At 61.0% G+C, this 27,329-nt stretch overlaps 2 protein-coding genes across 8 annotated transcripts; one reads left to right on the top strand and one right to left on the bottom strand.

Moving 5' to 3' along the window:
* The first annotated feature begins 6,638 nt into the window (after positions 1 to 6,638).
* On the top strand, positions 6,639 to 9,625 carry AVPR2 (arginine vasopressin receptor 2). Of its 2 annotated transcripts, none has more exons than XM_072817746.1 (4): positions 6,639 to 6,860; positions 7,638 to 7,691; positions 8,050 to 8,931; positions 9,085 to 9,625. In XM_072817746.1, the coding sequence occupies exons 2-4, from the start codon at positions 7,667 to 7,669 to the stop codon at positions 9,288 to 9,290; spliced, it is 1,113 nt and encodes a 370-aa protein (XP_072673847.1). In that variant the 5' UTR covers positions 6,639 to 6,860; positions 7,638 to 7,666; the 3' UTR covers positions 9,291 to 9,625. The 2 variants fall into 2 exon arrangements, with proteins under 2 accessions (XP_072673847.1, XP_072673845.1); XM_072817744.1 differs by lacking the exon at positions 6,639 to 6,860 and adding an exon at positions 7,127 to 7,244.
* A 193-nt stretch (positions 9,626 to 9,818) lies between these two features.
* Positions 9,819 to 27,025, bottom strand: ARHGAP4 (Rho GTPase activating protein 4). 6 transcript variants are annotated; one of them, XM_072815251.1, is made up of 23 exons: positions 26,895 to 27,025; positions 25,362 to 25,925; positions 22,351 to 22,558; positions 22,113 to 22,275; positions 21,893 to 21,955; positions 21,433 to 21,645; positions 20,599 to 20,727; positions 20,297 to 20,518; positions 15,436 to 15,537; positions 15,094 to 15,285; positions 14,920 to 15,004; positions 14,686 to 14,713; positions 14,187 to 14,289; positions 13,506 to 13,566; positions 13,318 to 13,395; positions 13,101 to 13,235; positions 12,890 to 12,995; positions 12,562 to 12,795; positions 12,408 to 12,481; positions 12,138 to 12,321; positions 11,876 to 11,968; positions 11,494 to 11,608; positions 9,819 to 10,305 (listed from the first exon to the last, which is right to left on the bottom strand). In XM_072815251.1, exons 3-23 carry the CDS (start codon positions 22,554 to 22,556, stop codon positions 10,075 to 10,077), a joined length of 2,817 nt encoding a protein of 938 aa, XP_072671352.1. In that variant the 5' UTR covers positions 22,557 to 22,558; positions 25,362 to 25,925; positions 26,895 to 27,025; the 3' UTR covers positions 9,819 to 10,074. The 6 variants fall into 6 exon arrangements, with proteins under 6 accessions (XP_072671352.1, XP_072671350.1, XP_072671351.1 ...); XM_072815249.1 differs by having other exon boundaries at positions 25,362 to 26,324; positions 26,895 to 27,023; XM_072815250.1 differs by lacking the exon at positions 26,895 to 27,025 and adding an exon at positions 26,114 to 26,491.
* Between the last annotated feature and the right edge of the window lie 304 nt (positions 27,026 to 27,329).

Genomic DNA, 27,329 nt, shown 5'->3' with positions numbered 1-27,329 from the left:
CATGCTTGTGTGTCCTCGCTCTTTCTCTCTCGGAAATAAATAAATAAAATCTTTAAAAGGAAAAAGAAATAGGCAAATCTCCAAACATAGTTGGAGACTAAAACATCCCTTTCTCAATAATTAGTAAAACAGAGAGGGAAAAAATCAGTAAGAATGTAGGTTTTTTTTAAAGATTTTATTTATTTATTCACGAGAGACACACACACAGAGAGAGGCAGAGACCCAGGCAGAGGGAGAAGCAGGTTCCACGCAGGGAGCCCGACGTGGGACTCGATCCCGGGTCCCCAGGATCACACCCTGGGCCGAAGACGGCACTAAACTGCTGAGCCACCCGGGCTGCCCCAAGAATGTAGGTTTGAACAACACTATCAACCAAAGTGACTTAATTGATATTTATAAATCAAGAAAATAACAAGAAAATATACATTCTGGGGCACCTGGGTGATTCAGTGGTTAAGCGTCTGCCTTTAGCTCAGGTCATGATCCCGGGGTCCTGGGATCGAGTCCCACATTGGGCTCCTCACAGGGAGCCTGCTTCTCCCTCTGCCTGGGTCTCTGCCTCTCTTTGTATCTCTCATGAATAAATAAATAAAATCTTAAAAAAAATAGAAAACAGGAAAACAATATAGTAAATAAATGAAACCAAAAGCTGTCTTTGAAAAGATTAATGAAATTGATAAACCTCTAGCCAGTCTGATCAGAAAAAATGGAGAGAAGATACAAATTACCAATATCAAAAAATGAAAGAGAGAAGAAAAATGAAAGGGAAGCTATCACTACACATTACAAATATTAAAAGGATAATAAGGGAACACCGGGAAAAACCTATGCCAGGTAATCAACCATATTAACAGATTAACATATTAACAACAGGGCAGCCCAGGTGGCTCAGCGGTTTAGAGCTGCCTTCAGCCCAGGGCCTGATCGTGGAGTCCCAGGATCGAGTCCCACCTCGGGCTCCCTGCATGGAGCCTGCTTCTCCCTCTGCCTGTGTCTCTGCCTCTCTCTGTGTCTCTCATGGATAAATAAATAAAATTAAAAAAAAAAACAGAGCAACAACAAAAATGAAAAAGCACATGATCATCTTAATAGATTCAGGAAAAATATTTGACTAAATTCAATGCCTACTTGTGATAAAAGTTCTCAGTAAAGTAGGAATAGAGGGAAACTTCCTCAGCCTGATAAAGGGCATCTATGAAAAACCCACAGCTAACATCATATTTAATGGTGACACACTCACTGCCTTTCTCTTTTGATCAGGAACAAAGGATATCTTTCATCACTTTTACTCACTGGAGATCTTAGCTAGTGCGATAAGGCAAGGAAAAGAAACAGAGGCACATAGATTAGAAAGAAATGTGTTTTTATTCAGGATGACATTGTTATCCCTATAAAAAAAAATCCTAAGAAATCTACAGAAACCAACAGAACTGTTGAGTAGGTTTAGCAAAGTCACGGGATAAACAGTCAATATGCAAAAATCAGTAGTATTTCAATATACTAGCAACAACCAATCACAGATTATGACATTTATTTTTTTTCGAAGGTTTTATTTATTCATGAGAGACACAGAGACAGAGACAGAGACACAGGCAGAGGGAGAAGCAGGCTCCCTGCAGGGAGCCCGACGTGGGACTCGATCCCAGAACCCTGAGATCATGACCTGAGCCAAAGGCAGGCGCTCAACCACTGAGCCCCCCAGGTGCCCAGAAATTATGCCATTAAAAGTACCATTGGCAGGGGTTCCTGGGGGGCTCAGTCAATTGAGCGGCTCACTCTTGATTTTGGCTCGGGTCGTGATACCAGGGTCATGAGACCGAGCTCAGTACAGAGTGTGCTTGTCCCTGTACCCGCCCCTCCCACTGCTCATGCACTCCCTCCTCCCTCCTCAAATAAATAAATAAATAAACAAACAAATAAATAAGTAAATAAAATCTTTAAAGAAAAAAAATAAAGACGCACGTGGTTTCACCATTTCTTCAAGTCTTCCTTTATTTACAAGGGTTCCTGTGTCTTGTAAAACTTACATAAATGTATGTGCTTAAAAAAAAAAAAGAGGAAGAAGAAGGGGGATCCCTGGGTGGCTCAGTGGTTTAGCACCTGCCTTCGGCCCAGGGCGTGATCCTGGAGACCCGGGATCAAGTCCCACGTCGGCCTCCTTGCATGGAGCCTGCTCCTCCCTCTGCCTGGGTCTCTACCTCTCTCTCTCTCTGGGTCTCTCATGAATAAATTAATAAAAATCTTAAAAAAAATTAAAAAATAAAGAGGCAAGTGGTGGCACAGCTGCAAAGCAACAGAGCTAGCAGCCTCAGTGCTAAGGACGTACAACACGCACACATGAAGGCCTGTACTCAAGATTCAGAGTAGCCTTATTCATAACCGCCTCAAACTAGAAACAACCCGTGTGTTCAGCAACTAGTAAGGGAATCAATTATCTGTGGCCCATCCCCACAACAGAACCCTACTTAGCACACGAGAGGAACAAAATCCTAATACACACACCAGCAGATGTGAACTCAAAGGCATTCTGCTAAGTAAAAGACGTCAGGCACAAAATACTACATAGTCTATGACTCTATTTATAGAAAATTCGAGAAAAGACCAATGTATAGTGATGGATGGTGGTTGCCAGGCTCCAGGTGGGGAGAGGAGATGGCAAAGAGCCACGAGGCAACTTTCCGGAGTGAGGCAAATGTTCCGCATCATGATTATGCTGGTGGGCACGCCTCCGTAGACGCGGGCCAGATCTCATGAAACAATTTGTGCATTTTCCTGGCTACGAATCATACCTCAAAAAGTCTGGTTTTAAGAAGCAGGCGGGACAAGGAGAGAAATCATTGCCCGGGTGGTGGCCGTAAGAAGAGTGGAAGCGGGCAGCCCGGGTGGCCCAGAGGTTTGGCGCCGCCTTCGGTCCAGGGCCTGACCCTGGAGTCTCAGGATCGGGTCCCGCGTCGGGCTCCCTGCGTGGGGCCTGCTTCCCCCTCGGCCTGGGTCTCTGTCCCTCTCTCTGTCTGTGTCTCTCATGAATGAATAAATAAATAAAAATCTTTAAGAAAAAGGGAAAAAAAGAATGGTGGAAGCGCTGAGCAACGCTGAAGTGGCCCTAGCCGCAGCCATGCATGGAAGGCTGGCAGGAGGAGGGCCTGCGCGTGGCGGTGGCCCTTTCGACCGCAGGCCGGGACAACCCTGACCAAAAAGGAGGCGCCTCTGTCAGGCTGCCTTCCCGCCAGATGAGGACCTCCTGGTCATCTGGGGGCACAGCCGTCAATAGCTCCCCGGCCTCTGCCCCCGGGTCCTCAGCCCAGGAGAGAGGATGCTCCCAGTGGCTGCTGGGGACCCCCCGCTCCCAAGCCTCGGGGTCTTAATCCAAGGACCAGTCTCCTCCCTCCCAAAGCTTGCAAGCAGGCTTTGTCTAATTTTCAAAATTATTATTTACTCGAATTTGGACCTCAGGTGAGTGGACATCCGGTCTTGGGGTCAGCGTTGGCGCGTGCACGTCCCCGCGCGTGCGCACACACACATTTTTTTGTGTATTTTTTTATATCACACACGCATTTTTATTCAATGTATTTTGCCCCTTTGGGTCCCACCCTGTGCCCCAGTGCCCTGTCACCCCACTGGAGCCCCTCCTGGGTGTTTGGTTGACATCAGGCTCTCCTCATTCCGCTCCTTGCTCATCACTTCAGGCTGCCATGCAGCGCCAGCCGTCTGCAGCGAGGACCCCACTGGGAGGGATGCGTAGCCGGAGTCCCCCCATCGCCCGATACCCCCCAGCGGCTCTGCTTGCGCCCTTCCCGTAGGATGCCCACCTCTGCCCCCGGCCTCCTGGGCAGATCCTCTCCTGGCTCTATCACCTCTTCTCCATGCGTCTAGCTGCCCCCTCTTCCTCTCTCATCCCCGAAATGTCCCTTGAGCATTTGTTCAGGAGCCCGACAAATGTCTTTCCTCGCCGTGGCATCCACCAGCTAGCGGCGTGTCACCATTTCTCTGCCAGGCGATGCCTCCCCGCGCAGCCCGCTCGGCCCAGACCCGCACAGGGCCCCGCACGGGGGCAGGGACTGGCTCCTTCCGGGGCCTGCGGCACTTGCTGTTCGCTGAGCAAAGGGTCCTTTTTTTTTTTTTTAAGATTTTATTTATTAATTCGCGGGAGAGAGAGGACAGTAGCAGGGGCGAGAGGGAGAACGGGCTGGATCCCAGGACCCGGGACCATGACCTGACCTGAAGGCAGACGCGTCACCGCCCGAGCCCCCGGGGGGCCCTGAGCCAGGGATTGTGGGGACAGAGAGCCACTGCTAGGGGAAGACAGGGTGGCCTCTGATGCCCTGCCCTGGTGCTGGCGCCTGGGATGGTCGGTGCCCCCCCAGGCCTCGTGTCTTCTGCCGCGCAGGCTCGTCTGGGGGTGTGCTCCGCCCTGCGCCCCGGCCCTTGCTCTGGCCTTTCCCAACCAGCCTCCGGTGCTCCCTGCGGGGAGTGCGGGTGCCTCCGGCCGCCCCCTGAAACTCTGGTCGGGGATCCCTCTCTGCCGTCTCCGGGGTCCCCTGCCACCTGCGTGTCTTGCAGGGCCCCCAGCCGTGCCCTGTTCACGAGCCCCCTGTGGCCCTGCCGGTGAGTGCGCCCGTCAGCCTTCTTCCCCATGAACTGCTGCCCAGCCCCATTTTAGTCCCCTGGGGGTGGCGGGGGGCCTGCGACAGGCCTGTCACCTCTGATCAGCTCCTCGCTGCAGGCGATGTGACTCAGCCGGCCTGGCCCAGTGCCCACGGGCACCTGCGCCTGCACCGTGGGTCCCCCAGGCCCGGGGGCTCTGGGCGAAGGCCCCAGCCTCTCTCTTGCCTTGGTGGCCTCTCGGTTCTTCCGGGAGTCGCCAGCAGCCACTCCGCGTGCCCAATGTCCCTGGAGCATGTGGTGGCCTTGGGCGCCGCCGCCTCCCCTTGCCTCAGGGATACAGCACCGAGGAGGGCAGGGGCTTCCCGCAGAGGTTGCCCCGGACTCGGCAACAGGAAACAAGGAGTGCGGGGAGCAGGGCCGGCGACAGATGCCAGCTCTCCGCTGGGAGCTGGGCGGGGACGCGGTGCGGGGGCTCGGCCTCTGGCTTCCGGCCGGGCCCCGGGCGCCGTGAAAGTGGGCTCTTCCGTGGGCTCGGCTCCAGGCCTTCGCCCGTCCTGTCCCCGGCAGCCTTCAGCGGGGGGCTCCCCGTTTCAGAGACCCCAGTGGAGCTGGGCCTAGGCTGTCCAGGGTCACGCAGCTGTAGAGGGGCAAGGTGAGCATGTGTGGTGCGCAGGTGCCTCAGTTTCTCCGGCAGACGAGGGAGGTCCCATCTCACCGGCCAGGCTAGCACCGGGGGGGGGGGGGGGGGGTGTGTGACAAAGGCTGCTGGGTATGCTGTGACTTTTTACCAGCGGCTCAAAACTTTCCCTTGAATAATCTGTTTTAGAGTCTTCCCAGGAGCTCCCCTTCTGACCATTCCTGTCCACCCGGACAGTGGCAGAAAGTGGTTCCTAGGACGCCCGGGGGCTCAGCGGTTGAGCATCTGCCTTCAGTTCAGGGCGTGACCCCGGGGTCCCGGGATCGAGTTCCCCACCGGGTCCCCCACAGGGACCCGCTTCTCCTTCTGCCTGGGTCTCTGTCTGGGTCTCTCATGAATAAATAAAATCTTTAAAAATAAAAAAAAAAAAAGAAATTTGTTTCTACGCTGCTAGGTCAATAACGGCAAGTGGTTACAGGGGAGAGAGTGACGATGCTCTAGGTCTCAGGAGGTGTGAGTGAAGGGTTCCGATGCCGGGTGTCAGCATTCTGCAACCTGCGTCCAAATGGTGCAGCGGAAACCACTGGAATATGCGTGTGCACTGTGCGGGGGGGGGGGGGGAGCGGGGTAGAGTGTGTGTGTGTGATTGTAGTGAATGTGCAGCACGTGTGGATGCGGTACGTGTGCCCCCTGCAGGGGTGGGTGCGTGTGAGTGTGCGAGACGCCGCCCCCCCCCCCGGCTGCCCCCCCCCCCCGGCTCTCTGGCCAGGAAGGCGAGGCCCGAGTCTTGGCCATACTTGGGCCTGGTCAGCGCGAAGCTGTCTTGGCCTCCGGCCTTGCAGGTCATTAGAGAAGACGGACAAACAGGAAAACAGGGCCAAGTGGGCCCAGGGCCTGGCACTCGAGGCGAGCGGGCCACGGCGCGGGGCTGGGCTGCACCAGCCTTGGCGGAGCGAGGCCAGGCTCTGCGGCGAGAGCAGGGTCGGCGGGCAGAGGGCGCCCGGGACAGCAGGGAGAGGGTGGGCTGCAGGGGCAGCCCTGGTGGGTGGGTGGGTGGGCTGCAGGCCCCGCCCTGGAGCCCCCGGAGGGAAGCCCCTCCACACGCGTGCCCGGACGTGAGCCCATCCGTGCCTGTGTGGGTGCCGAGTGCGTGCGCCCCTGTGGCCGTCCGGCGGTGCGGGAGGGAGACAGAGGCCTGCAGCCCGCCCCCTCCTAGGGCAGGTAGCTGCAGGTGGGGGGGAGGAAGAGGGTGGGGGTGTCCCTGGCTCCCACAGGATCCTGGGGAGGAAGCTGGCTGTCACAGGGGTGCATTAAGCCCTGGCTTGAACCCGCCCCACCCCCTCCCTTCCTGTCCCTCATCTCCGGTGGCCCTAATTGAGGAGGGGCGGGCACCAGCACTCACGTAGTGGGGATTCCACGAGCTCTCACCCCTTCCTCCCCGGGGCCCAGCAGGGACAGAAGGAACCTGGCTGGGAAAGGAGTCGCGCCGTGCCACCAAGAAGCTGTGTGGCCTTCAGTCAGCCTCAGCCATCTCTGGCCTCAGTTTCCCCACTTTTACAGCAGAGCTGCTGAGTTGAGCGATCTCCCAGAACCCCGCCGGACCTGACCTCCCAATAAGGTGGACCCCGTGAGGACGGAATGGGGGGACAGGCGGCGGCTGGGGGTGTCGGTTGCCTGCCGGTCACAGCCAGGCCTAGCCGGGGACCAGCCTGGGAGGGCTCAGGCACCCGGGGCGGGGGGGACAAGGCGTCCTGGGGACAGACCCAGGAGGGCCCGGACAGGAAGGGCAGCGCAGGAGGCCAGGAGCCTACTTCCCGGTGCCCCAGGCAGGAGGCCAGGAGAGGCACGTGGGGGCGGGGAGGGAGAGGAAGTCCCCTCCTGGGCAGGTCACTCCCAGAGGCCGGGCTGGGGCGGGGCAGGGGATGGGGAGCAGATCTGAGCTCCTGGGCCACCTTCGCAGCCGCCACTGCCCAGCTGCCCGGAGCCCAGAGAGCCGAGCCAGGTAAGGGGCTTCGGGGGGCCCCGGGGACAGTGGCCTCTCCTGCCCAGCCCCAGCCCTCCGCCGGCCGCCTCTCCCGGGCTGTGCGAGGGTGCGTGGGGGGAGGCGGTCTGGACGTGTGCTCCGGATCTGCGGGCTGCAACGTGGGTCCTAGGACACGCTCACGCATCTGCGCGACAGCTCCTTTCTATCTTAACCTGCTCGGTACTGGGGAGCACAGCGGGGCCCGGGATCCATGACCTCACCGACCTCCATCCGACCGAGCGTGCCTCCCCACCGCTGGGACCCCCCCACACACAGGCACCCCGCCACCCTGGCACCCAGTCTCTAGGGGCGCCTGTCGAGAGACTAGGCCCCTCGGTTGGGAGGCTGAGCCCGATACCCTGTGTCCCCCAGGCGCTCGAGACACCTGCCCCGGCCCCACCATGCTCCTGGCATCCACCACCTCGGGTAAGGTTCCAGCCCCCGGGCCCCAACCTGTCCCCCCACCAATCCCTCCTCGGGGACGAGCCAGGTAGGCCGAGTGGGCTTGCAGAAGCAGAGAAGCCCCCCTTTCGGAGACTCCTTCACCCTCCCTGTCGGGGCTGCCAGTGCGGGGAGGCGCGGGCACGGCCCTGCGTGCTCATGGGGGGGGCTGCCCCCCCACACGGGCCAGGAGTGGTGAGCGCTCCGCTTCGGGCCGGGGCCTGGGAGGCGGCAGGGAAGCGGGGGCCCAGGTTGACGCGGCTCAGCCACTGGCCCTGCCATCGGGCCCAGGGCCCCCCGCAGAGCACATACCCTAACGGGGCCTCTTCCTCCACCCGCCCAGCTGTGCCCCGGACCCTCTCTCCACCTACTCCAGCTGGCAACGGCAGCAGGGAGCTGCTGGACACCCGGGACCCGCTGCTTGTCCAGGCCGAGCTAGCCCTGCTCTCCACGGTCTTCGTGGCTGTGGCCCTGAGCAACGGCCTGGTGCTGGGGGCCCTGGCGCGCCGGGTCCGGCGGGGTCGCTGGGCACCCATGCACGTCTTCATTGGCCACTTGTGCCTGGCCGACCTGGCTGTGGCTCTGTTCCAAGTACTGCCCCAGCTGGCGTGGGATGCCACGGACCGCTTCCGTGGGCCTGATGCCCTGTGCCGGGCAGTCAAGTACCTGCAGATGGTGGGCATGTATGCCTCCTCCTACATGATCCTGGCCATGACGCTGGACCGCCACCGCGCCATCTGCCGCCCCATGCTGGCATACCGCCACGGAGGTGGAGCTCGCTGGAACCGGCCGGTGCTGGTGGCCTGGGCCTTCTCGCTCATTCTCAGCCTGCCCCAGCTCTTCATCTTTGCCCAGCGTGACGTGGGAAATGGCAGTGGGGTCCTTGACTGCTGGGCCCACTTCGCTGAGCCCTGGGGCCTCCGAGCCTATGTCACCTGGATCGCCCTAATGGTCTTTGTGGCACCTGCCCTGGGCATCGCGGCCTGCCAGGTGCTCATCTTCCGGGAGATTCACTCCAGCCTGGTGCCGGGGCCAGCAGAGAGGGCTGGGGGGTGCCGTGGAGGGCACCGGACCGGCAGCCCCAGCGAGGGGGCCCGGGTGTCCGCAGCCATGGCCAAGACGGTGAGGATGACGCTGGTCATTGTGATCGTCTACGTGTTGTGCTGGGCGCCCTTCTTCCTCGTGCAGCTGTGGGCAGCGTGGGACCCGCAGGCGCCCCTGGAAGGTGGGTGTGGCTGCGGCCAGGGCGGTGGGGGACCTTCGGGCTGGGCCGCGCACGCGCCCTCACCCCGCAGACATATGCCCCAGTGAGCAGACGGGGTCACTGCACCTCTGCGCGGACACCCTCAGCCCCAGCCCGGACTCTCCCCACCCACAGGGGCCCCCTTCGTGCTGCTTATGTTGCTGGCCAGCCTCAACAGCTGCACCAACCCCTGGATCTACGCCTTCTTCAGCAGCAGCGTCTCCTCCGAGCTGCGCAGCCTGTTCTGCTGGGCCCGGAGTCGGGCCCCACCCAGCCTGGGGCCCCAAGAGGAGTCCTGCGCCACGGCCAGCTCCTTCCTGGCCAAGGACACTTCCTCCTGAGGAGCCAAGGGGCGCCTTCCTTCCAGAGGCTCTGCGAGGCCCGGCTGCCTACCTGGGGCTGGCCCTCGGACCCCTGGGGGGAGGAGACCCTCTGGGAGGGGGCTCTGGGACTAGGAGCCAGAGGTCAGCTCCTTGGGGCCTAGCGTGGGGGGGCTAGGGCGGCAGCCGGGGGCCTCGTCTGGGGGGCGCACAAGGCCTCCACGCAGCGGGTGCCTGCCCCTGACATGGAGGCTCCCCGGAGCCCGGGAGGAAGGAAAGGGGTAGGGGGCCTCTCTGCTCCCCCTCTGCCCTCCCCTCTCACTCTGTCCCTAATAAAAGATCCAGCACTTTTTCCACCCAGCGGGTCTCCTTGGATCAGGGTAAGGGCGCTTGTCGGGCAGCGTGCAACGGCATTCTCGGACCCCCACCGGACACCGGACCCCCGCTCGGACGGCCGTGTGCCGAGACCCCCGCCGCCTTTGCCGAGCGCCCCGCATCTGGCCGTGCCCCCGCCTGCCCCCCGAGACAGAGGACTGGCTTGCACGGGGGTCAACACGCAGGCCTTTATAAACGGCAGCCAGCACCTGCCGGCCGCCACCGGGCTCGCACCCAGCGCCCGGCAGCCACCGCCAAGCCCTCACAGCAAAGCCAGGGTCGGGGCAGGCAGGGGCGCGTCGGGGCAGCCGTCTCCTCCTCTGCGAAGGGGCAAGAGCAGGAGCCCGGCACCGGCCACACAGGGCCAGGGAGATGCCACAGGTGGCCACGTCGGGGGGGGGGGGACGGCTGCAGAGCGGCCGGCAGCGCCTCAGTGCTTAAGTGGAGAGTCCAGGCCCTGGGGATGGGACGCCGAGGGGGACGCCGGGGCCCCGGAGCCGCGGGAGAAGCCTTTGCTCCTACCCAGGCGGCCGGAGGCCGGAGGCTTCAGGCTGCAGGGCCCGGGGCCGGGGGAGCCGGTGGACGCGGGCCCCGCGCCCTGGCGGGCGGAGGTCTTTCCCAGGAGCTCCTTAAACACGGAATCCATGGTCTGTGCCACAGCCTAGAGGACAGAAGACGAGGGACAGCATCTGCAGAGCCCCCTCTCCCACCCTCCGGTCAGGCTGTCGCCACCCGAGCCACACGTGGGGCCTTCCTCCCTCTGCTGCCCAAGCGTCCGCTGGAACTCGTTCTCATTCCACAACCGAGGTCCTTGGCCACCTTCCTGTCACCACACCCCTCCTACCCACCGGTCCCGAAGCCGCCGCCCCTCCTCCCTGCCTGGTTTCCCTCCTGCCGCTTTTGGTGGGGGGGTGGGTCACAGCCACCTCTGGGGACGGCAATTCTCAGCCCAGCCCTGACGTGGGGGTCCCTCTGGCTGAGTCCCAGGTCCCCTCTCTCCTCCTACCTACTCTCTCCCTGGCTGAGGTCACAGCCACCCCCGACCCCCGGGAGCACCACTGTGCTGGAGCCTCACGGGTCAGCGTCCACCCGCACCCCACCTGGCGCTGCCTGCTGCCTGCACCCCCCTTCCATGTCCTGGCTGCCCACCCCTCCCCTACGCCTGACTCTGGCTTCTCTGGCATTAGCGGCCATGTGACCTAGCTCGCCCCCTGGTCCCCGACTCCTGGCCGGGCCACTGGGCCTCCGCCGGCACACCGCGTGCTCTTGGGCTCTCTCCCTGGCGCATGTCCCCAGGGCTTCTGTCTTAGCCCAGCGGTGCTCACTGGGAGCCCACAGGTGGGCACGCTCCCCAGAGCAGAAAGCCGTGTCTCCCCAGGGTGCCCCCTGGCCGGGGCCATGTTCAACACCCACGGTCTCCCGCACTGAGAACCAGCACCCTGCCGGGCTTCCCAGGCGGCCACCCACTCCGGCATCTCTTCCCCCGGTCCCTTTCATCCTCCTCGGGCACCAAACACCTGCTGGGTGACTGCCTGTCACCCGCCCTGGCTCTAGATGCCATGCCTGCCTGCGAGTCCCACTTGCCACTCCCCACTCCAGAACGTGAAGCCCAACCGCAGGAGCCCCCGTGTGCCCCTCAACCCTGCTTCTGGGCTCGTCCTTCCCCTCTGGCCTCACCCCCTTACTGGCCTGCCCCTCCCTGGGCTGGGCTCAGCCAGCAGGTGTGGAGCCAGGAAGGGTAGACCCGAGCATCAGGAGGAAAAAGTCTGGTTTCTAAAGTGACGCAGACTCCCCGGGAGAGGTGTCCCCCGCCCCCCCCACCTGCCACACAGCCAGTCCCGGCTCTCACCTTGTCCACCTCCACGTATCGCTCCGGGGAGGTGGGGACCAAGCAGTGTCGTCTGTGCCCGAAGGGCCCCCCGGGTATGCCCAGGGGGGCCTCAGGCGGGGTGCATGGCTCTGGCCTGCAGGGTACAGACAGTGAGCCCACAGGGGCCCCTCCCGGGGCAGGGCACTGCCAAGGTAGGGGGAAGAGCGAGGCCGGCCCAGCGGGTCCCTCACCTGGACGGCTCTCCCCCACCTGGGCCCCTCTGCACGTGGCCAAAGTCAGAGCCCACCCCTTGTGACCTGGCCCAGCACCTGCTGCCTGGGACAGGTTTCACTCCCCAACAGCAGTGCTCAGGCCGAGGTGGGCAAGTGGGGCCACCAATATGAGTCTCCCCCTCGCTCACCGATGGCCAAGTTCCACGGCCAGGAGGACCTCTGGACTGCTCACCAGCTCCGCTGCGACCTGTGGCCCCTGGCCCGCCGAGTGCTTCTCTGCACTAGGGTCAGAGGGACAGCCTGCTGAAAGCGCGCCTTCCGGGCCAGGCTCTGGGGGCCGGCGGGCCCAGTGTTGGCCAGAAGGGGTCTGGGGCGCCCAGGCCTAGGGAGGCTAGGACTCGGGCAGGGGAAGGGCCAGAGGCCCGGGTGAACGAGAAGCAGCTCACTCACCCCACGGGCAGCGTGATGTACTTGTGGGGAATGAGCCCCCGGGCGCCCGCGCACTCGCCCCGCCACCAGTCGCCCGACGCCCGCTCGTACAGCCGCAGCACATCCCCGCGCTGGAAGCTCAGCTCCTGGGCCGTGCGGCCCGTGTAGGAAAAGCAGGCCACGGCCTCCACGCCGCCGTCCAGGTCTGGGGAGAGAAGGGGGTCCGAGCTGGGAGGGGGAGTGGGCACCCAGGGCGGGGACAGGACGGGGCCCTCCTCCTCTCCCCCTCACCATCCTCCTGGGCCGAGGTCCCGGCTTCCAGCTCCGGCTCGTTCTCCCCAACCAGGCCCTCCAGCTGGGCGTCCCTGAGGTCAGAGCGAGGCATCTGAGTAGACGAGAGGGCTCCCCCTGCTGGACCCCCCACCCTGGCACGCGACGGGCATACCCCAAGCAGCCGGTGGAAGGCGGTGCCATGCACTTCTCATAGATGGGGCCGGGCAGCAGGGTCGGGGGTGGGAAAACCCGCGCGGGCTGCACGATGAGAGTCTGTACCAGCTGGTTCACCCGACCCTGCAAGGCCACTGGGTCCTGGCCGGCGGGCACGGGCAGCAGGGTCGGCCCAAAGCACACGGCCAGGTTGTAGGGATCCATCATGTTCTCATCGCTGTACTGAGCCAGGCTGTGGGCACACGCGGGTCACAGGCAGGGGACTCCCCAGCTGGGGTCCCCTGCACCCCCAGCGCCAGCCCCCCTCGCCCCCAAGAAGCACTCACTGGTTGAGGAAGGCGAAGAGGTAGCGCAGGACCACCAGCACCGGTCCGGGCAGCTGGGCCAGGAGGCGGCTAACGTGCTCCACCCGCTCGGCCACGGCCTCCAGCTCTGCGGCCCCGGGCCGCCCCCCGTGGGGAGAGAAGCCCGTGAGTGTGGCCACGGCCACAGGGAAGCGGCCCCTCCCACCCGGCCAGCCTCAGGCCCCGGCCTCACCGGCCGAAGCCAGCAGCTCTTTGAACAGGTCCGGTGGGAAGAGCGGGGGATCCAGGCTCCGGAAGTAGAGCTTCAGCACCCCTGCCACCGAGTCCAGGTCGTGGGCCGTACAACCCTCCACCAGTGGGTCCTCCCCTGAGGGCGGCACGGGGCGCAGGAGGCGATCGCGCCGGCTCTGGCGATGCCCCCGCCCCTGCCCCATCCTGCCTGTCCCTACCTCTCTCGAAGGCTTCACGGATTTCAGAGACCCGGGGCTGGGCGCCCGACACCCGGAAGATGCCCTCGTGCTGCAGGCCTGAGGGAGGATGAGAGCCGGTGGGTGCCGGGTCCCCTCTCCAGCCGGTCCGGGGCCGGTGCCAGGGCCAAGGGCCAGGCCGGCAGCAGGAGGGCCTGGGTCTGGCTTACCATTGAGGTTGATGAAGCGGACGCAGCTCTCCACCACCAGGGGCACGGGCTGGCCTGAGCTCTGCGGACAGAGGGGGTTCACTCACTGTCCCTCCGTGTCACTCACTGTCCCTCCGTGTCACTCGCTCCCTTGTATCTTTCTCTTACAAGCCATGGGTATCGGCAACAAGGTTGGCGTGTGGTTTGTGACATCCGCCAGTTTGGGCAGCGCCTGACATTGTTTGCTGTCTGTCTACTGCAAGCAACTTCTGCGTGTTGACCTCGAATCGAGTGACACTGCAAATCTCAAATTTGTTCATTTAAATCGTCCGTTGGCTCTTTTGAATACGGACGGACTGCATAGTCGCTTCATAACAAAGGCTAGCGCTATTTCTTCTTGGACCTTTCTCGCCCCCCGCACCCTGACCTCTAGGACCCCCCCTCCACACCACGTCAGCCAGAAGCGGGGCTTGTGGGTTCCACGTCGCACATGCGCCTGCCTGAGGCTTGCTCTAGATGCCTGTTACTAGCTAAGGACGTTCCCTTCCATCAGTGGAGACCTGACAAAGGCCCATCCAGGAAGGACGGTTGACCAGTTGTTGGCAATGGAGGCGACACTGGGGTCACAAGCACCGGGCTGGACAGAAACCAAAATGCGGGGTAGCGCCCGCACTCAGCTGGAGCGTGAGGCAAAGCCAGTACCTGGATAAACTTCTCCATGTCTCCCCCGAAGAGTTTCTGGTTATACTGGGAGCTGGGGCGGGGGTGGCGGCTCTTCTGCAGTTTTCTCTGTGTGTACTGGGTCCTGTGGTGAACGGAAGTTGGCTCTGAGGGGAGCGGGCATGGAGTAAAGGCTGTCCCACCCCGAGTCCTGGAGCCCGCGATGTGGTTCCAGAACCCACGGGGCCAAGTGACAAATTTAAGAGATAGAACCGTGAGCAGCAGAGCTGGGCCCCGAGGAGGGGTGGGCTGGTGACACTGCAGCTTGGCCCCCGCGGAACAACCACTGCAAAGAACACACCGGCCCTGGGGCAGCCCAGGGTGTGATCCTAGAGACCCGGGATCGAGTCCCACGTGCTTCTCCCTCTGCCTGTGTCTCTGCCTCTCTCTCTCTCTCTCTCTCTCCCTCTGTGTCTCTCATGAATAAATAAATCAAAAAAAAAAAAAAAAAGAGCACACCGGCCCTGCACGACGCACTCACCAAGACACCTCCCGCTCCTCCTTGTCACCTGGGGAGTAGAAAACATTGGTGAGCTTTTCAGGCCAGGAGGTGAGCACCGCCCTGGGCAGCGCCAAGGGGCCGGGCTCACAGGGTAGGGGCCGGGACCCTTGCTGGGGTATTGCCAGCATGCCCGCCAAGCTCTCCGGGCGGAGAGGAGCATGGGCCGCATGGGGTCCCCACGCAGGAGGGTCGAGGGCCAGAGGCAGGGCCCACCTCGCTCAATGGCCTCCTGCAGTTTCTCATGCTTGGCCTGCAGCTTGGCAAGGATGCTCCGTCCGCTCAGGTACTCCTGCAGCTTCTGCGAAGCCCCGAGAAGTGTCCGAAGTTTTAATCCCAGCTCTGGCCCCTCCCTGTGGCCTGCCCCCCACCCCCACTCCCCCTTCCCACCATGATGTAGAAAGTCTCGGTCTCCTGCTGCTGGCCTCGTCTCCGGCCAGCCTGCCGAGCCCCCGGGTCCGAGCTGGTGGACTTGAGGGACTCGGTGGAGGGGCTGGCTTGGAGGGAGTCGAGCACGTCCCCGTCTTCCGATGCCACCACCTCCAGCAGGGCCTGCAGTGTGGCCTTCAGAGTCTTGCTCACCTGGGGAGAGGACAGCACCAGGGCCGGAAGAAATGGGGCAGGAGCGAGGGACAGGAAGGCCTAGTCGGGAGGAAGGGGGCGTGGAGGCCGCTGCCCCCTGGCTCCAGGGGTCCGGGTCTGTGTCCCCGCCCCGAGCCAGGGTGCTCATACCTCCTCCGTCTCGATGGTCTGTCGGTCCAGGCGGCTCTGGATATTCTGGGCTCTGGGCAGAATCTCATCCCGCAGCTCCATCTCCACCCGGATCTCGGCCACCTGTGCAGGGCAGCATGCAGGGCGCCGAGGCTGAGCCCGGGCCCAGAGGCGGGGGCGCGTGGCGGGGGGCGGCCCCGCGCGGGACCCCAGCACTTCTCGCCCACTGACATTCGCGCCCTGACACCCACGGCAGCGCTACTCATAAGGGCCCGGGGACGGAAGCGAGCCGAGTGTCTAGCAGCTGATGAGTGGAAAAGCAAGAGCAGCACGTCCATACGAGGGGATGTCACTCAGCCACAAAAACGAGTGGCCCCCCGGCTGATGGGCGCTACACGGGGGGCTGGGGGGGACCTAGAAAACATTCTGCTCAGTGAAAGGAGCCGGCCACAGAAGGCACACATCACACGAGCCCATTGCCACGGAAGGTCCAGGAGAGGCAAAGCGAGACACAGAAAGGAGACGAGCGGGTGCGGGGGGCTGGGGCAGGGGGTGCGTGGGGGCTGCTTCATGGGCCCAGGGTTTCTTTCGGGGGGTAGACGTGTTTTGCCACGAGCTCATGGTGATGGTTGCATAACTCGGCGAATAGTGCAAAACACATGGGATGGTGCGCTTCAACTTGGCGAATTACACGGCAGGTGATTCAGACCTCAACAACGCTGTTGATTATTTTTGAAAACATAATCAGGAGGACTGGGGCCTGAGACAGAAGAACGGCCCCCTCTCATCAGGCAGAAATAGATTCCCGAGGCAAAACGTGAGTGGCTCGGCGGGGTGGGGAGAGTGGAGGATGGGGGAGAAGGCCCCCAGAATCGAGAAATTCGTCTCCTCTGAACATTTAAGGATCCAGAGAGCCCTGGCATCAGGTGAAAATTGAGAGTGAAGACGTGGCTTATCCACGGGAGGCTAAACACACCCCGCTCTGTTCTCTGCAGGCCCCACCTACAGGGGTGCGGGAAGGCCCAGGTCACGGTGACGCAGGGGCACGCAGGGAGCCGCAGGGGGCCGCAGGGGGCCGGGAGCGGCTCAAGTCTGTCTGGGAAACGATACTGTAGCTCCTCTAAAAACCGCACCTACACCTGCCACACGAGCCGGCAATGCCACTGCTGGGTGTATCCTCCAAAGAAGTGAAAGCAGGGGCTCAAAGAGAGATTTGCACACTCGTGTTCACAGCAGCCCAAGGCGGGAAGCAACCCAAGTGCCCATCAAGGGATGAATGGATAAGCAAAATGTGCTCTGTCCAGACACCGGAACGTTATTCAGCCTTAAAAAGAAGATCGAGGTGCCCGGGTGGCTCAGCAGTTGAGCATCTGCCTTTGGCTCAGGTCGTGATCCCGGGGTCCTGGGATTGAGTCCTATATTGGGCTCCCCACAGGGAGCCTGCTTTTCTCTCTGCCTCTCTCTCTGTCTCTCATGAATAAATAAATAAAATCTTAAAAAAAAAAAAAAAGACAGACAGACGTGGTCCCTGTGCTCGGGGAGGCTAGTGCCAGGAGGGCGGCCCAGGCAATAGAGAAGCACATAAGGCTATTTCAGATTGCATTCAGAGCACTGAGGTACATGGTGACTCAATACAATCTTAAAAAAAAAAATAGGAAGGAGATCCTCTCACAGGCTACAACTTGGATAAACCTCGAGGACACTATGCGGAGCAAAACCAGCAAATCACAGATGATTCCACTCATATGAGTGACCCAGAGTAGTCTTGATATAGATTCATAGAGACAGGAAGTAGGTTGGTGGGCGCTGGGGGGCTGGGGGAAAGGGAGGGGGCGTGAGTGTCTCCTGGGGACAGAGTTTCAGTCTGGGAAGATGGAAGAGTCCTGGAGATGGAGGGTTCCACAACAGTGTGAATGTGCTTAGTGCCACCGAACAACACACTTAAAAATGGTAAAAATGGCTTAAATGGGGGCACCTGGTTGGCTCAGTGATCCGAGCATGTGACTCTTGGTCTTGGGGTCTTGAGTTCCAGCCCCACATTGGCTACAGTAATTACTAAAAAAAAAAAAAAAAAAAAAAAAAAAAAAAAAACAAAGAAACCCAACACACACACACACACACACACATATATACAATCAGCTGTACATATAGAGTTAAAATGGTAAATCTTATATATGCTTTACCAGAATCATAAAAAAAAATAAAAGTCTCTCCAGGTCCTAGGGAACATTAACATTAGAAGAACCTCCCCTCAACCCATACAGTTAGCAGAAAACTAGAGATGTAGCCTCTGGAAAGGATAAATCAGAGGGCTTCTGGACTTGGGGACACTAGTCACAGCTAAAGAAGGAGAAACAAATTCCTATTGACGCGAAGGAAGCAAGCAGCCGCTGCCATCTGGAGCTGTCCAGACGGGACTTGGTGTTATCCTACTGAACATAAGGAATGTCACAGAGCATCAGCATCAGACAAGGTCACTCGGTGGCCATGAGAGGTGAAGACAAAAACAAGAACTTTATCCAAGCCACAAAAATAACCAAACCTCCCCCTGTTCAGGTAACAGGAGTGACTGCTGCTTTAGCGTCCCTCATCTCCCCCCCCACCTCCTGCCTTCTAGACAAGATTTATGAAGACATCCAATCAGAGTTACCCCTGCTTCCCCACAGTATCTAGGCCAGAGCTGGAGCTGGGTCCCTCCCCCAAATCCTCTAGTCTCAGCCCAGGTCCTACTAGTCCTTTCTAGCACCCTTTTACCAGGATGCCCCACGCTCCCCACCATGGGGGTCTCCCTCAAAGCAATGGTCCAAGTCCCCGAGGGGAAGTCTCCTGTTGACAAGCTCTGCTCAAGCACATCGGATATCTAATCCACCACTCAGCACCTCCTCTGAAATATGACCTGATGGCCAAGAATTGCCAGCCATTTGAGGGAAGCTCTAAAATGAAAGAGAAAGGCGAAAGCAAGCTTTTCTTTCTTTCTTTTTTAACTGCAAAGAAACTAGAAAATGCAGGGAGCAGAGAAAAATGTCCAGAAAACAAAAATGAACATTTCAGAATGATTTGAGATGATATGCCCACAAAACAAGAACAAAGGGTTATTTTAAGATTTTTATTTATTTATTTGAGAGAGAGAGAGAGAGAATGAGCATGGGGGACAGCAGAGGTGGAGGGAGAAGCAGACTCCTCACTGAGGAGGGAGCCCACGTGGGGCTCCCTCCCAAGATCTCAGGATCTTGACCTGAGGCAAAGCAGATGCTTAACTGACTGAGCCACCCAGGCAGGGACCCCCAAAGCATCATTTTAAATAGGAACCTGGAAAACAAAACCGAACTTTCAGAAACAAAAACTACAAAAGTAAATTTTTTAGAATATTCAACAAAGGGTTGAAAGAGATAGTTGAAGAAATCTCTAAAAAAGCAGAACTAAAAGGCCTAGAGGTGAGGGAATAGGAAAGGGAAAAGAGGAAAATTAGAGAATCAATCCATGAGGTCCAACATCCAATTATAAGCATTCCTAAAAGTGAGAGAAAAGAAAATTAAGAGGAGGAAATTATCAAAGCAATAATATGATCCCCAAACCTAGGGCCACACCACTCCAGACAATGCCCACCGGCTGCCCAGCACCGTGAAGGAAAAAGGATCTCCCGAGGAGCATCATCATAAAATTTCACCAGGCAGGAAAGAGACTCCTGAAAACTTTAGGGAGAAAATGTGCAGGTCGCACACCAAGGATCAGAAATCAGAAGGGCATTGGAGCGATGCCCAACGGTCGAAAGGGAAACCGATTTTCAACTCTGAATTCGATATCCAGCTAAACTATCAATCAATTTGAAGGCTAGAATCCAGGCATTTTCAGACAAGAGAAGTCACAGATGAGGAGCCGGGGGCCGGGCTGCGCTAGGGTTAGCCCTGAGTGGAAGGAAGTCAGTTGAAAAGCAACTAGCCACGTGCTATGCAATTTGAACCCAGGGAGGGAAGCACCAGAAGCAGCAGCTAGGAGACTAGGAAGTAGCGTTTGTGAGGAGCGGAATCGAGAACAGAAAAGGTGAATCAGAGAACTGCCATGTGCCATCGTGAGCCTTGAGTAACACTTGACTCTTTCAAATATGACTCGGATCAAAATAATAGATTAATGCTTCTCTCTCTGCCTCTCTCTCTCTCTCATGAATAAATAAATAAATCTTAAAAAAAAAATAGGGCAGCCCTGGTGGCGCAGTGGTTTAGCTGCGACCCGGGATCAAGGCCCACGTCAGGCTCCCTGCATGGAGCCTGCTTCTCCCTCCACCTGTGTCTCTGCCTCTCTCTGTGTCTCTCATGAATAAATAAATAAAATCTTAAGAAAAAAGAAAAGCTAAAAAAAAAACAAAATATAGATTAAAAAGCTAAAAGCTCCATGAAACCCCTGTCCACTCACAATGCCCATGTGGACAAACTGGGAAAAGAAAAGGAATAATTGTAAACAAGTAAAAGGATGCCAGCTACATTCTACTGCTTGTATGGTTTATTTCCCCTCAACTTGGCATGATGAAATGTCTAAACATGCAGAACATTTGGATGAAAAATGTATGAACAGCTAGATGCCCACCTACTATCTGGCGTCCACCTGGCGGTATTTTTACTGTGTTTGCTGTGGTGGGGGAGGGGTGCATTCATTGGCAGTACTGCAGGTTGCTTGTTTCAAATGCCAGTGGAGAAACTTCTAGACAGCCTCATTCGCCTCCAGGCCATTGAATGAGGGTCGGAGAAATAAGCTGCTTTCAGGAGTCTCCACTCCTTTGCAAAGTGGCATTCATTGGACTTAAGGAGGGTCACAATGAAGGCCAGAGAGCTGCAAAGACCTTTGTGCCGATGCCTGGGGCATTAGGGGCCGGGGCAGTGACCCTCACCTCATCTCCTTCGTGGGGGTGGTAGTCAAAACGCAGTGGGGGGCAGAAGGCGACTGCATGCACCTCCAACACCTTGGCCTTGTCCCCTGGAGGATCCAGGGCCTCCACGGCCTCTTCCAGGCTGCCCAGGCCCTGCATCTGGGAGGCTTGGGTCCGGCTCTCAGCAGCCGTGTAGCTCCGGAGCACCTGCCCCAGGGCTAAGTGGAATCCTGTGTCGCAGCACTGGGGAGGAGGCAAGCACGTGGCTCGGGTGGGCCCCCGGAGTACGGGCCCAAGCCCCTGCCTGCCCACCCAGTACTCACGTCCATGAGGTCCAAGACGTCACGCAGGTAGTAGTTGCTGACAGCAGCATTGACACTGGCCAGGCTGAGCAGGTACTCGTTGCGCGCCTTTGTGCACTTGAGTTTGTGCTCCAAGAACTTGGCCTGACGCTGCTCAAGGCCACACAAGTACAGCAGGGTCACCTACTCGGCCAGCAGGCCAGCCCCCATCTGCGGCCTTCCACAGAATCTCCACCTCCACGGGGACACCTGCAGCCGACGTCCCACAGGCCCCTCCCACCACATGGCCCAGAAGTCCCAATGTCTTCTTCCCTTGCCCCACTCTGCCGCACCCTGCCACGGACACACACCCCACAACCCGGGCCGGTAGCCCCAGTTCTGCATCAACTCCTCCTGGCTTGGTACCTCCCCAACCTCTGGGGGCAACCTCCAGCCTCCTCTCCGTGCACATCACCCAATCGCCCATCCTATGTGCCTTGCTGCCCCTCTGACACCTGAGAGCACTGCGTGAGGCAGGGGTGGTGGGGGGCGGGGAAGGCTTCCTAACTTGGGAGCACGGAAGTTCTCTTCCGGCTGGTGGGGGAGAGCTAGGAGCACGTAGGAGCGTGGGGGGAGACTGTTCCACCACACACCCCCCCTCCCGTCGCGTCACCCACCCCGCTAGGGGAGCACTCCAAAGCCAGCAGAGTTGACTAGGCCCAGCCTTACCAGAGGGCCGGGGCTCTCCTCTCCCCAGCCCTGCCTTCTGCCTCCAAGCCCCACCTCCCAGCAGGCCCCGACAGGCGAGGGCTGGGGATTCCAGGGACAAAGGCTGGAACCAGAACCTTCGAAGACAGATAGGTGCCCCAGGCCCACCTTTTCCACCAGCCGTCCTCCCTTCTTGAGGGAGCTCTTGCGCAGGGGCCCCGCCTCGGTGGCGGTGGCGGTGGCGGCGGCGGCAGCGGCGGCGGCAGCGACCGCAGAGGCGGCACTGCGGCCCGCCCGCTTCTCCTCCTGCCGCTCGGCTTCCCGGAGCTTGGCCTCAGCATTCACGCTCTCCATGTGGTACACCTGGTACGTCTTCTTGGCCTGCAGGGAGCACCGGGGCCAGGCTGCCCTCCTGAAGTCCAAGGCCGCGGCCAGCCCGCCCCCCCCCCCCCCCAGCGCATCTGGGGCTCGGAGCCGACGGCTGGCCCATCCCCACCGCGTGCCCAGAGCAGGGAGAGGGGCTGTGCTTGCCGTGCCCCCACCCAGGCCTCTCCCGGGCGCTCGGTCCTCGTGCGCCGGCCTTGGGGAGTTTGGGGAGCCGGGATGGGCGGGCGGGCCCTGTCCTCACCGTCTGAAGCTCCGACACCACCTCCAGCAGCTCGTCCTGCAGCTGTTGCTCCAGATCCTTACTCTGACGAGGAGGCCGAGCGTGAGCCCCAGTGCGGCTGCCCCCGCTGCCACCCATCGGCCCTCGAGGCTCCGCCAGCTCCCTGTGCCCGACACCCACGGGCCTCCCTGGACCCCAACGCCGTGCACGCCTCCCGCGCCCAGGGCGAAGGCGGCCTTACCCTCTTGACTATGCGGCCCACATCCTCTGCGATGTGACTCAGGCGCTGGGCCAGGGGCCCAGCCAGCACCTCGCTGAGGGTCGCGCTCTCCCGGCTCTGCTGCCGCGTCTGCTGCAGCAACACGGCCCAGCAGTGCAAGGGCGACAGGAGGGACGGCTCCTTCCTGGGGCAGAGGGGCGCTCAGGGCGGGAGCGGGGCCCCGCAGCCTGCCGGGCCACCCTGCCCCGCGAGCACCTACCGGAAGCTCTGGTGCTCGCGGCTGCTGCCCCCGAGGCGGCCGCCCCGGCCGGAGAAGCGCTCGGCCAGCTTGTCCAAGCCCCGGGAGTACTCCAGCTCCACCTCGGCGCGCCGCCGCATGAACTCGGCCAGCTCCTGCAGCAGCTCCCGCCGCAGCTCGCCCTGCAGCTCCAGGCAGCGCAGCTGCTCGCTCAGCTGCCAGCGCATCTCTGCGGGGGACGGCGGCTCAGGCCCGCGACCGGCCCAGGACCAGGCCCGAGGCCGGGGACGCGTGCTGGGCACAGCCCTCGGGGAAAGGGAGCTCTGGGCTACGGCTAACGGCCGGGCCGGACCCAGCCGGGGAAGACGGGAAGGCTGCTGTTCCAGGGGCAGAGGGAGGGCTGGGGCCTGCGCTGGCGGCGGGAACCCAGAGCGGCCCCGGCCCCGCGTCGCCCTGTCCCCGGCCAGGTGCCTTTCAGTTCGGCTTCCCATCACTCCCTGGTTCCTGGAAAGCCCCTGAGCTGTTTGCCCTGCCACTTCCTGCCTTTCGGGTGCCCACGACCCCAGGCAGGGTGGCCTCTCCTGCAAACACACACAGGCTGCCACGGCACCCTGCCGAACCCGCAGCGAACTCGTGGCCTTAGTAGCTGGGAACCCTGCCCCCGGCCCCCCAAGGAGAAAGGGCAGCCCCACAGTGAGGGCCGATGGCCAGAGCAGGCTGGTTGGAGCTGGCAAGCCAAGGGACAGACAGGGCAGGCCTGTTTTCTGTCCCCCATTTCCACTCGGCATCACCCATCCACAGGGCACCCCCACCCCCCGCCAGAGACAGCCACACCCGGGGCCCCCACACTGCTGGCTTTTGACACCTTATCGCTGGCTCGATTTGGCAACACTGCTTTCCCCACCAAAGCAAAGAACCGCCTGAATGGCAGGTTTAAGCAACCTGCTACAAACACTTCTGCCGCCCACTGGGTGCCCAGGTGCGCACGGGGGATCCCGGGGAATAATGCACTGTCTGGATTTCCGGCAAACAGGTCGCCTGCTTACTAACCCCATCCACGTCCCCAGGGAGGCACACTGATTGCTTTCCCCATCTTGCAGACTGTTGATGACATACCCAGTCTGGCCGGGCATGTTCCACATGAGGAGACACAGCGGCAAAGAGGGCCGACCAGCAGCTTGTGCCCGTGAAGCTGGGATGGGATTGGGGGTGCCGACCACAAGTGGGGGTGCCTGGGTGGCTCTCTTGGTTAAGCGTCTGAGTTCAGCTCAGGTCATGCTCTCGGGGTCCTGGGACCGAGCCCTGAGTTGGGCTCTGCACTCATGGCGGGGGCAGGGGGGGCTGCCTCTCTGGCTCCCTCTGCCCCTCCTCTCGCTCAGGCACACATGCACATGCTCTCTCTCCCTCTCTCTCCAATAAATAAATATCTTTAAAAAAAAACAGACGGGGATCTTTGCGTGGCTCAGCGGTTTAGCTCCTGCCTTTGGCCCAGGGCATGATCGGGGGGTCCCAGGATGGAGTCCCGCATCGGGCTCCCCGCATGGAGCCTGCTTCTCCCTCTGCCTGGGTCTCTGCCTCTCTCTCTGTGTCTCTCATGAATAAATAAATTAAATCTTAAAAAAAAAACAGATCACAAGCGGACACATATACACTAGAATGTCCAGGAGCAAGGGGCGCTGAGGAGGCGAACAGCAAGGTGAGGTCAGAGTGGCAGGTGGGGGCGGGGAGGAGTTCTCTTAGAACAGGTGGCCAGGAAGTGAGCAGGTGACAGAGGGGCCACGGGGCCACTCGGGAAGAGTGTTCTGGCCGAGAGAACAGAGAAGGCTGTTGGAAGCAGTGTGGCTGCAGGGGGAAAGCGGAGTCCTGCGAGAGGCCCGTGGTCAGGGGAGGATGTGCAGCGGGTCGCCGAGGGAAGGAGGAGCCCCAGCAGCTGGGCCACACGGTGGGGCTTCCCTCGGGCTGCTGCGGGGAGGCCAGGCAGAGGGCGGGTGACACACAGAAAGCGCCCGGCCAGGCTGGCACCTCCTGAACCAGTCTAGGCAGAAGTCAGCGAGGGCTCAGAGCAGGGAGCGGGCCTGGGAGGGGGTGACAAATGGCATTTCTGTGCTGCCAGCGACTTCCCAGGGGCGGTGGGTGCGGGGCAGCCTCCCCGGGGTGCACCTGCCCGGCATCCCCATCGCCCCCTCTGCTCTCCGTTTGGAGAAGGCATCCTTCCTCCTGCCCGGCCCTCTCTCCAATTTGGCCTTGGCTGCACCCACATACAGTCCTCCAGCCCCTGCCCCCGCCCCCAGCAGTGCTCAGGGATGGGCCAGGGCCACAGCGCTCGCGCCTTCCGGGGGATTACTGAGGGAGTGCTCCTTCCAGGGCGGGGTGGAGCTGGGTGAAGAGGAGCCAGAGGTGGCCGGTGGCAGCTGCTCCCTTCCCTTCCGACAGTGAAAGCAGCGCAGGGGAGGGCAGCGCCAAGCGACCCAGAGCCTCTTTGTCCCCTCCGGGGCCGGCTCCGGCGCTCAGCTCCCCGGCCAGGTGAGTGGGCTCTATGCCCCTCGCAGTCTGGACATTCGTCACCGAATCAGGGTACCATTTGGGGGCTAAAAGGACCTCGCATTTCATTCTCAGGAAGACCTGAGAGGTCCCAGCTCACCTCACCTTCCTCTGGTGTTTGCCCCGCCCTCCCAAGCAATCTGTCCCTGGAGACCAATGGCAGCTGAGCGCTGTGAAGACAACAGCTCCCGGGGAGGGGGGGGGGGGGGGGCTCTTCCTTCTGCGAGGCCTGCCCTCCAACCCTCCAACCCGGACTCCCACACTGGCTGGTGTCAAGAACACCCGTGACGGAGCTTCCCCGGAGTGCAGTGAGCTGGTGCACGGCCCCCAGCCCCTGGGCCGTCACCCTCAAGCTGTCAGATCTCAGCTCCCATGCACCCCGTCATCAACCCTTCCCGGACCTCCCCTGCAACTGGGTCTGGCCCTCCTCCCTCCTTTCTTGACATCCGTGCTTTCCCTTTACAGGGGGTGTCATCATACACGAGCCTAACCGTCAGGGGTCGTCTGCTACGTGTCTCCCTCCGTCACAGGACCTGCGAGCCGGACGAGGGCAGGGCCTGGGTCTTTTGCTCAGGGTTGTATTCCCAGGGCCTGGGAGAGAATAGACGCGCGCAGAACATCTGTGAAAAGGAAGGATGGAAGCCTTCCACATCTGCTTCAGTTGCGCGGCTGGGTCTTGGGCCCCACCAACACTTCCTGTGAGCAAGGCGTACGGTCTCACTTCTGCTGACAAATAAAGCAGAAGAGAAGATGGCCACCCAAACCGCGACTGTGCTGACCTTTCAGAATTTAGGGTGTCAAGACAGTGGTCCTGGGTTTTTTGTTTGTTTGTTTGTTTTAGCATGGTAAGAAGTTTCTTTGGGGAGAGGAAGGGTTCAGGAGCTAAAGTCACTGGCGGTCCGGAGCAGGCAAGAAACTTTTTAAAGACAGCCTTGCTCGGATCCCCAGTTTTTCAGTGTGAATTAACTGATCCATATCTGCCGACTGAAGAGTTTCCAAAGTCCTCCAGCTTCTTGACATTTGGGGGAAGCAGGGATGGGGGGCAGTGTCTTCACCTGTGAAAGGATGAGGGCAAGGCTTGGAGGGGCAGCTCGGCCCGCACAGAGCCACCGCAGGCCACCTGAGGCCGGCTCCGGGCAGCAGGCCACCTTTCCCAGACGGGGAGGACTCAGGCATACTTTGGTGTAAATGGCTTGAACTGGGAAATTACGTTAGAACCCGCATCTGTGGGTCGGGCAGGCACCTCGAGGGTCATTTCCTTCTCCCTCGAAGGGGCTGTGCTGGGTGACCGAGCGCAAGGCCCTTCTCGCTGAGCTTTGGCTTCCTTCACTGGTAAACCGGAGCGAATGACACTGACATATGGGGTCACACATCTGAAGACTCAGGGAAACTTTAGAGCCCCAACTGCGGGCACTTGGATGCCACCTTCTTTCGTTTGCAAGAGTTAGCACGCCCTGGATAAGAGGGGCAGAAGCTGTCGCCCAAGGGTTTGCGAAGCTGATTTGCATGTGATTTGCACAGTGTTTATCAGAACCCAAGGAGGTCGGCGCCCCGCAGGCTTTGAAGCTGGCCCGCTGAATCTCTAAGCGGCGACCCGAGACCCCGAGACCCCGAGACCCCGACACGGCGGCCCTCAGCTCCCAGCCACCTCAGTGCCCAAGAGAGGGCAAAGGAACCGGTTTCCAGGCCAAGCTATCCCCAATCCAGGCGCTCGAGGCGCTCAGGCTCCCCTACCCGGACCTCCTCAGCAAAAGCAAGGTGCTCCATTTCACTCTGGCTAGAATGTCACTTTCTGGGGGGCAGCGGGTGCCCCCTTCCCTCCCTGGGTGAGGTGCAGGGAGCAGCAAGGAGGGCAGAGCGACCAAAGGAAGGGGGGAGGGAGCGGGGGGAGGAAAGGGAAACAGCCCGCGGCTGAGGGGCCCGGCGGGGCTCGGGGTGCGGGGAGGGCGAGCAGCGGCCGGGCGAGGCGGGCCTGGGGGGGCCCCCCCGACGCCGGGTCTCCGCAGGCACCCGCGCCCTCTCACCTTTCACTTGCGCCTCGTACTCCGCCTGCAGCCCTCGCTCCCGGCGCAGCTTCCCGTGCGCGGCCATGGCTTCCGGGCGGCCGCGCCGTCGAGCCCCGCTGCTCCCACGCGGCCGCGAGCGCGCCGGGCCGGCCCTGGGGCTCTGCCGCCCGCACCCCCGCCCCGCCGGCCCCGCCCCGCCCCGCCCCGCCCCCGCCGCGGGCCCCTGGGCGGGGCGCCCCCCAGCCTGGCACCGCCGGGAGGGGTTTCCGGCGGGGTCCCCGGCGGCCGGACCTTGCCGCCCCCTCGCGCCCAGCGCCCGGCGTCCAGCAGGCTGGCACCCTCCGGCCCGCCCCCGCCCCGAGCCGCACGCTTCCCGCGCCGCCCCGGGCCCTGGATGCCAGCGGGCACTGATGCCACAGCTGCTCCAGGCCCTGGGCGCCCCGGGCCACCTGC

The sequence above is a fragment of the Canis lupus genome, chromosome X, assembly GCF_048164855.1.
Source record: "Canis lupus baileyi chromosome X, mCanLup2.hap1, whole genome shotgun sequence".
Taxonomy (NCBI): domain Eukaryota; kingdom Metazoa; phylum Chordata; class Mammalia; order Carnivora; family Canidae; genus Canis; species Canis lupus.
Note: the sequence above shows the minus strand (reverse complement) of the source record. Positions and strands in the feature narration are given on the sequence as shown.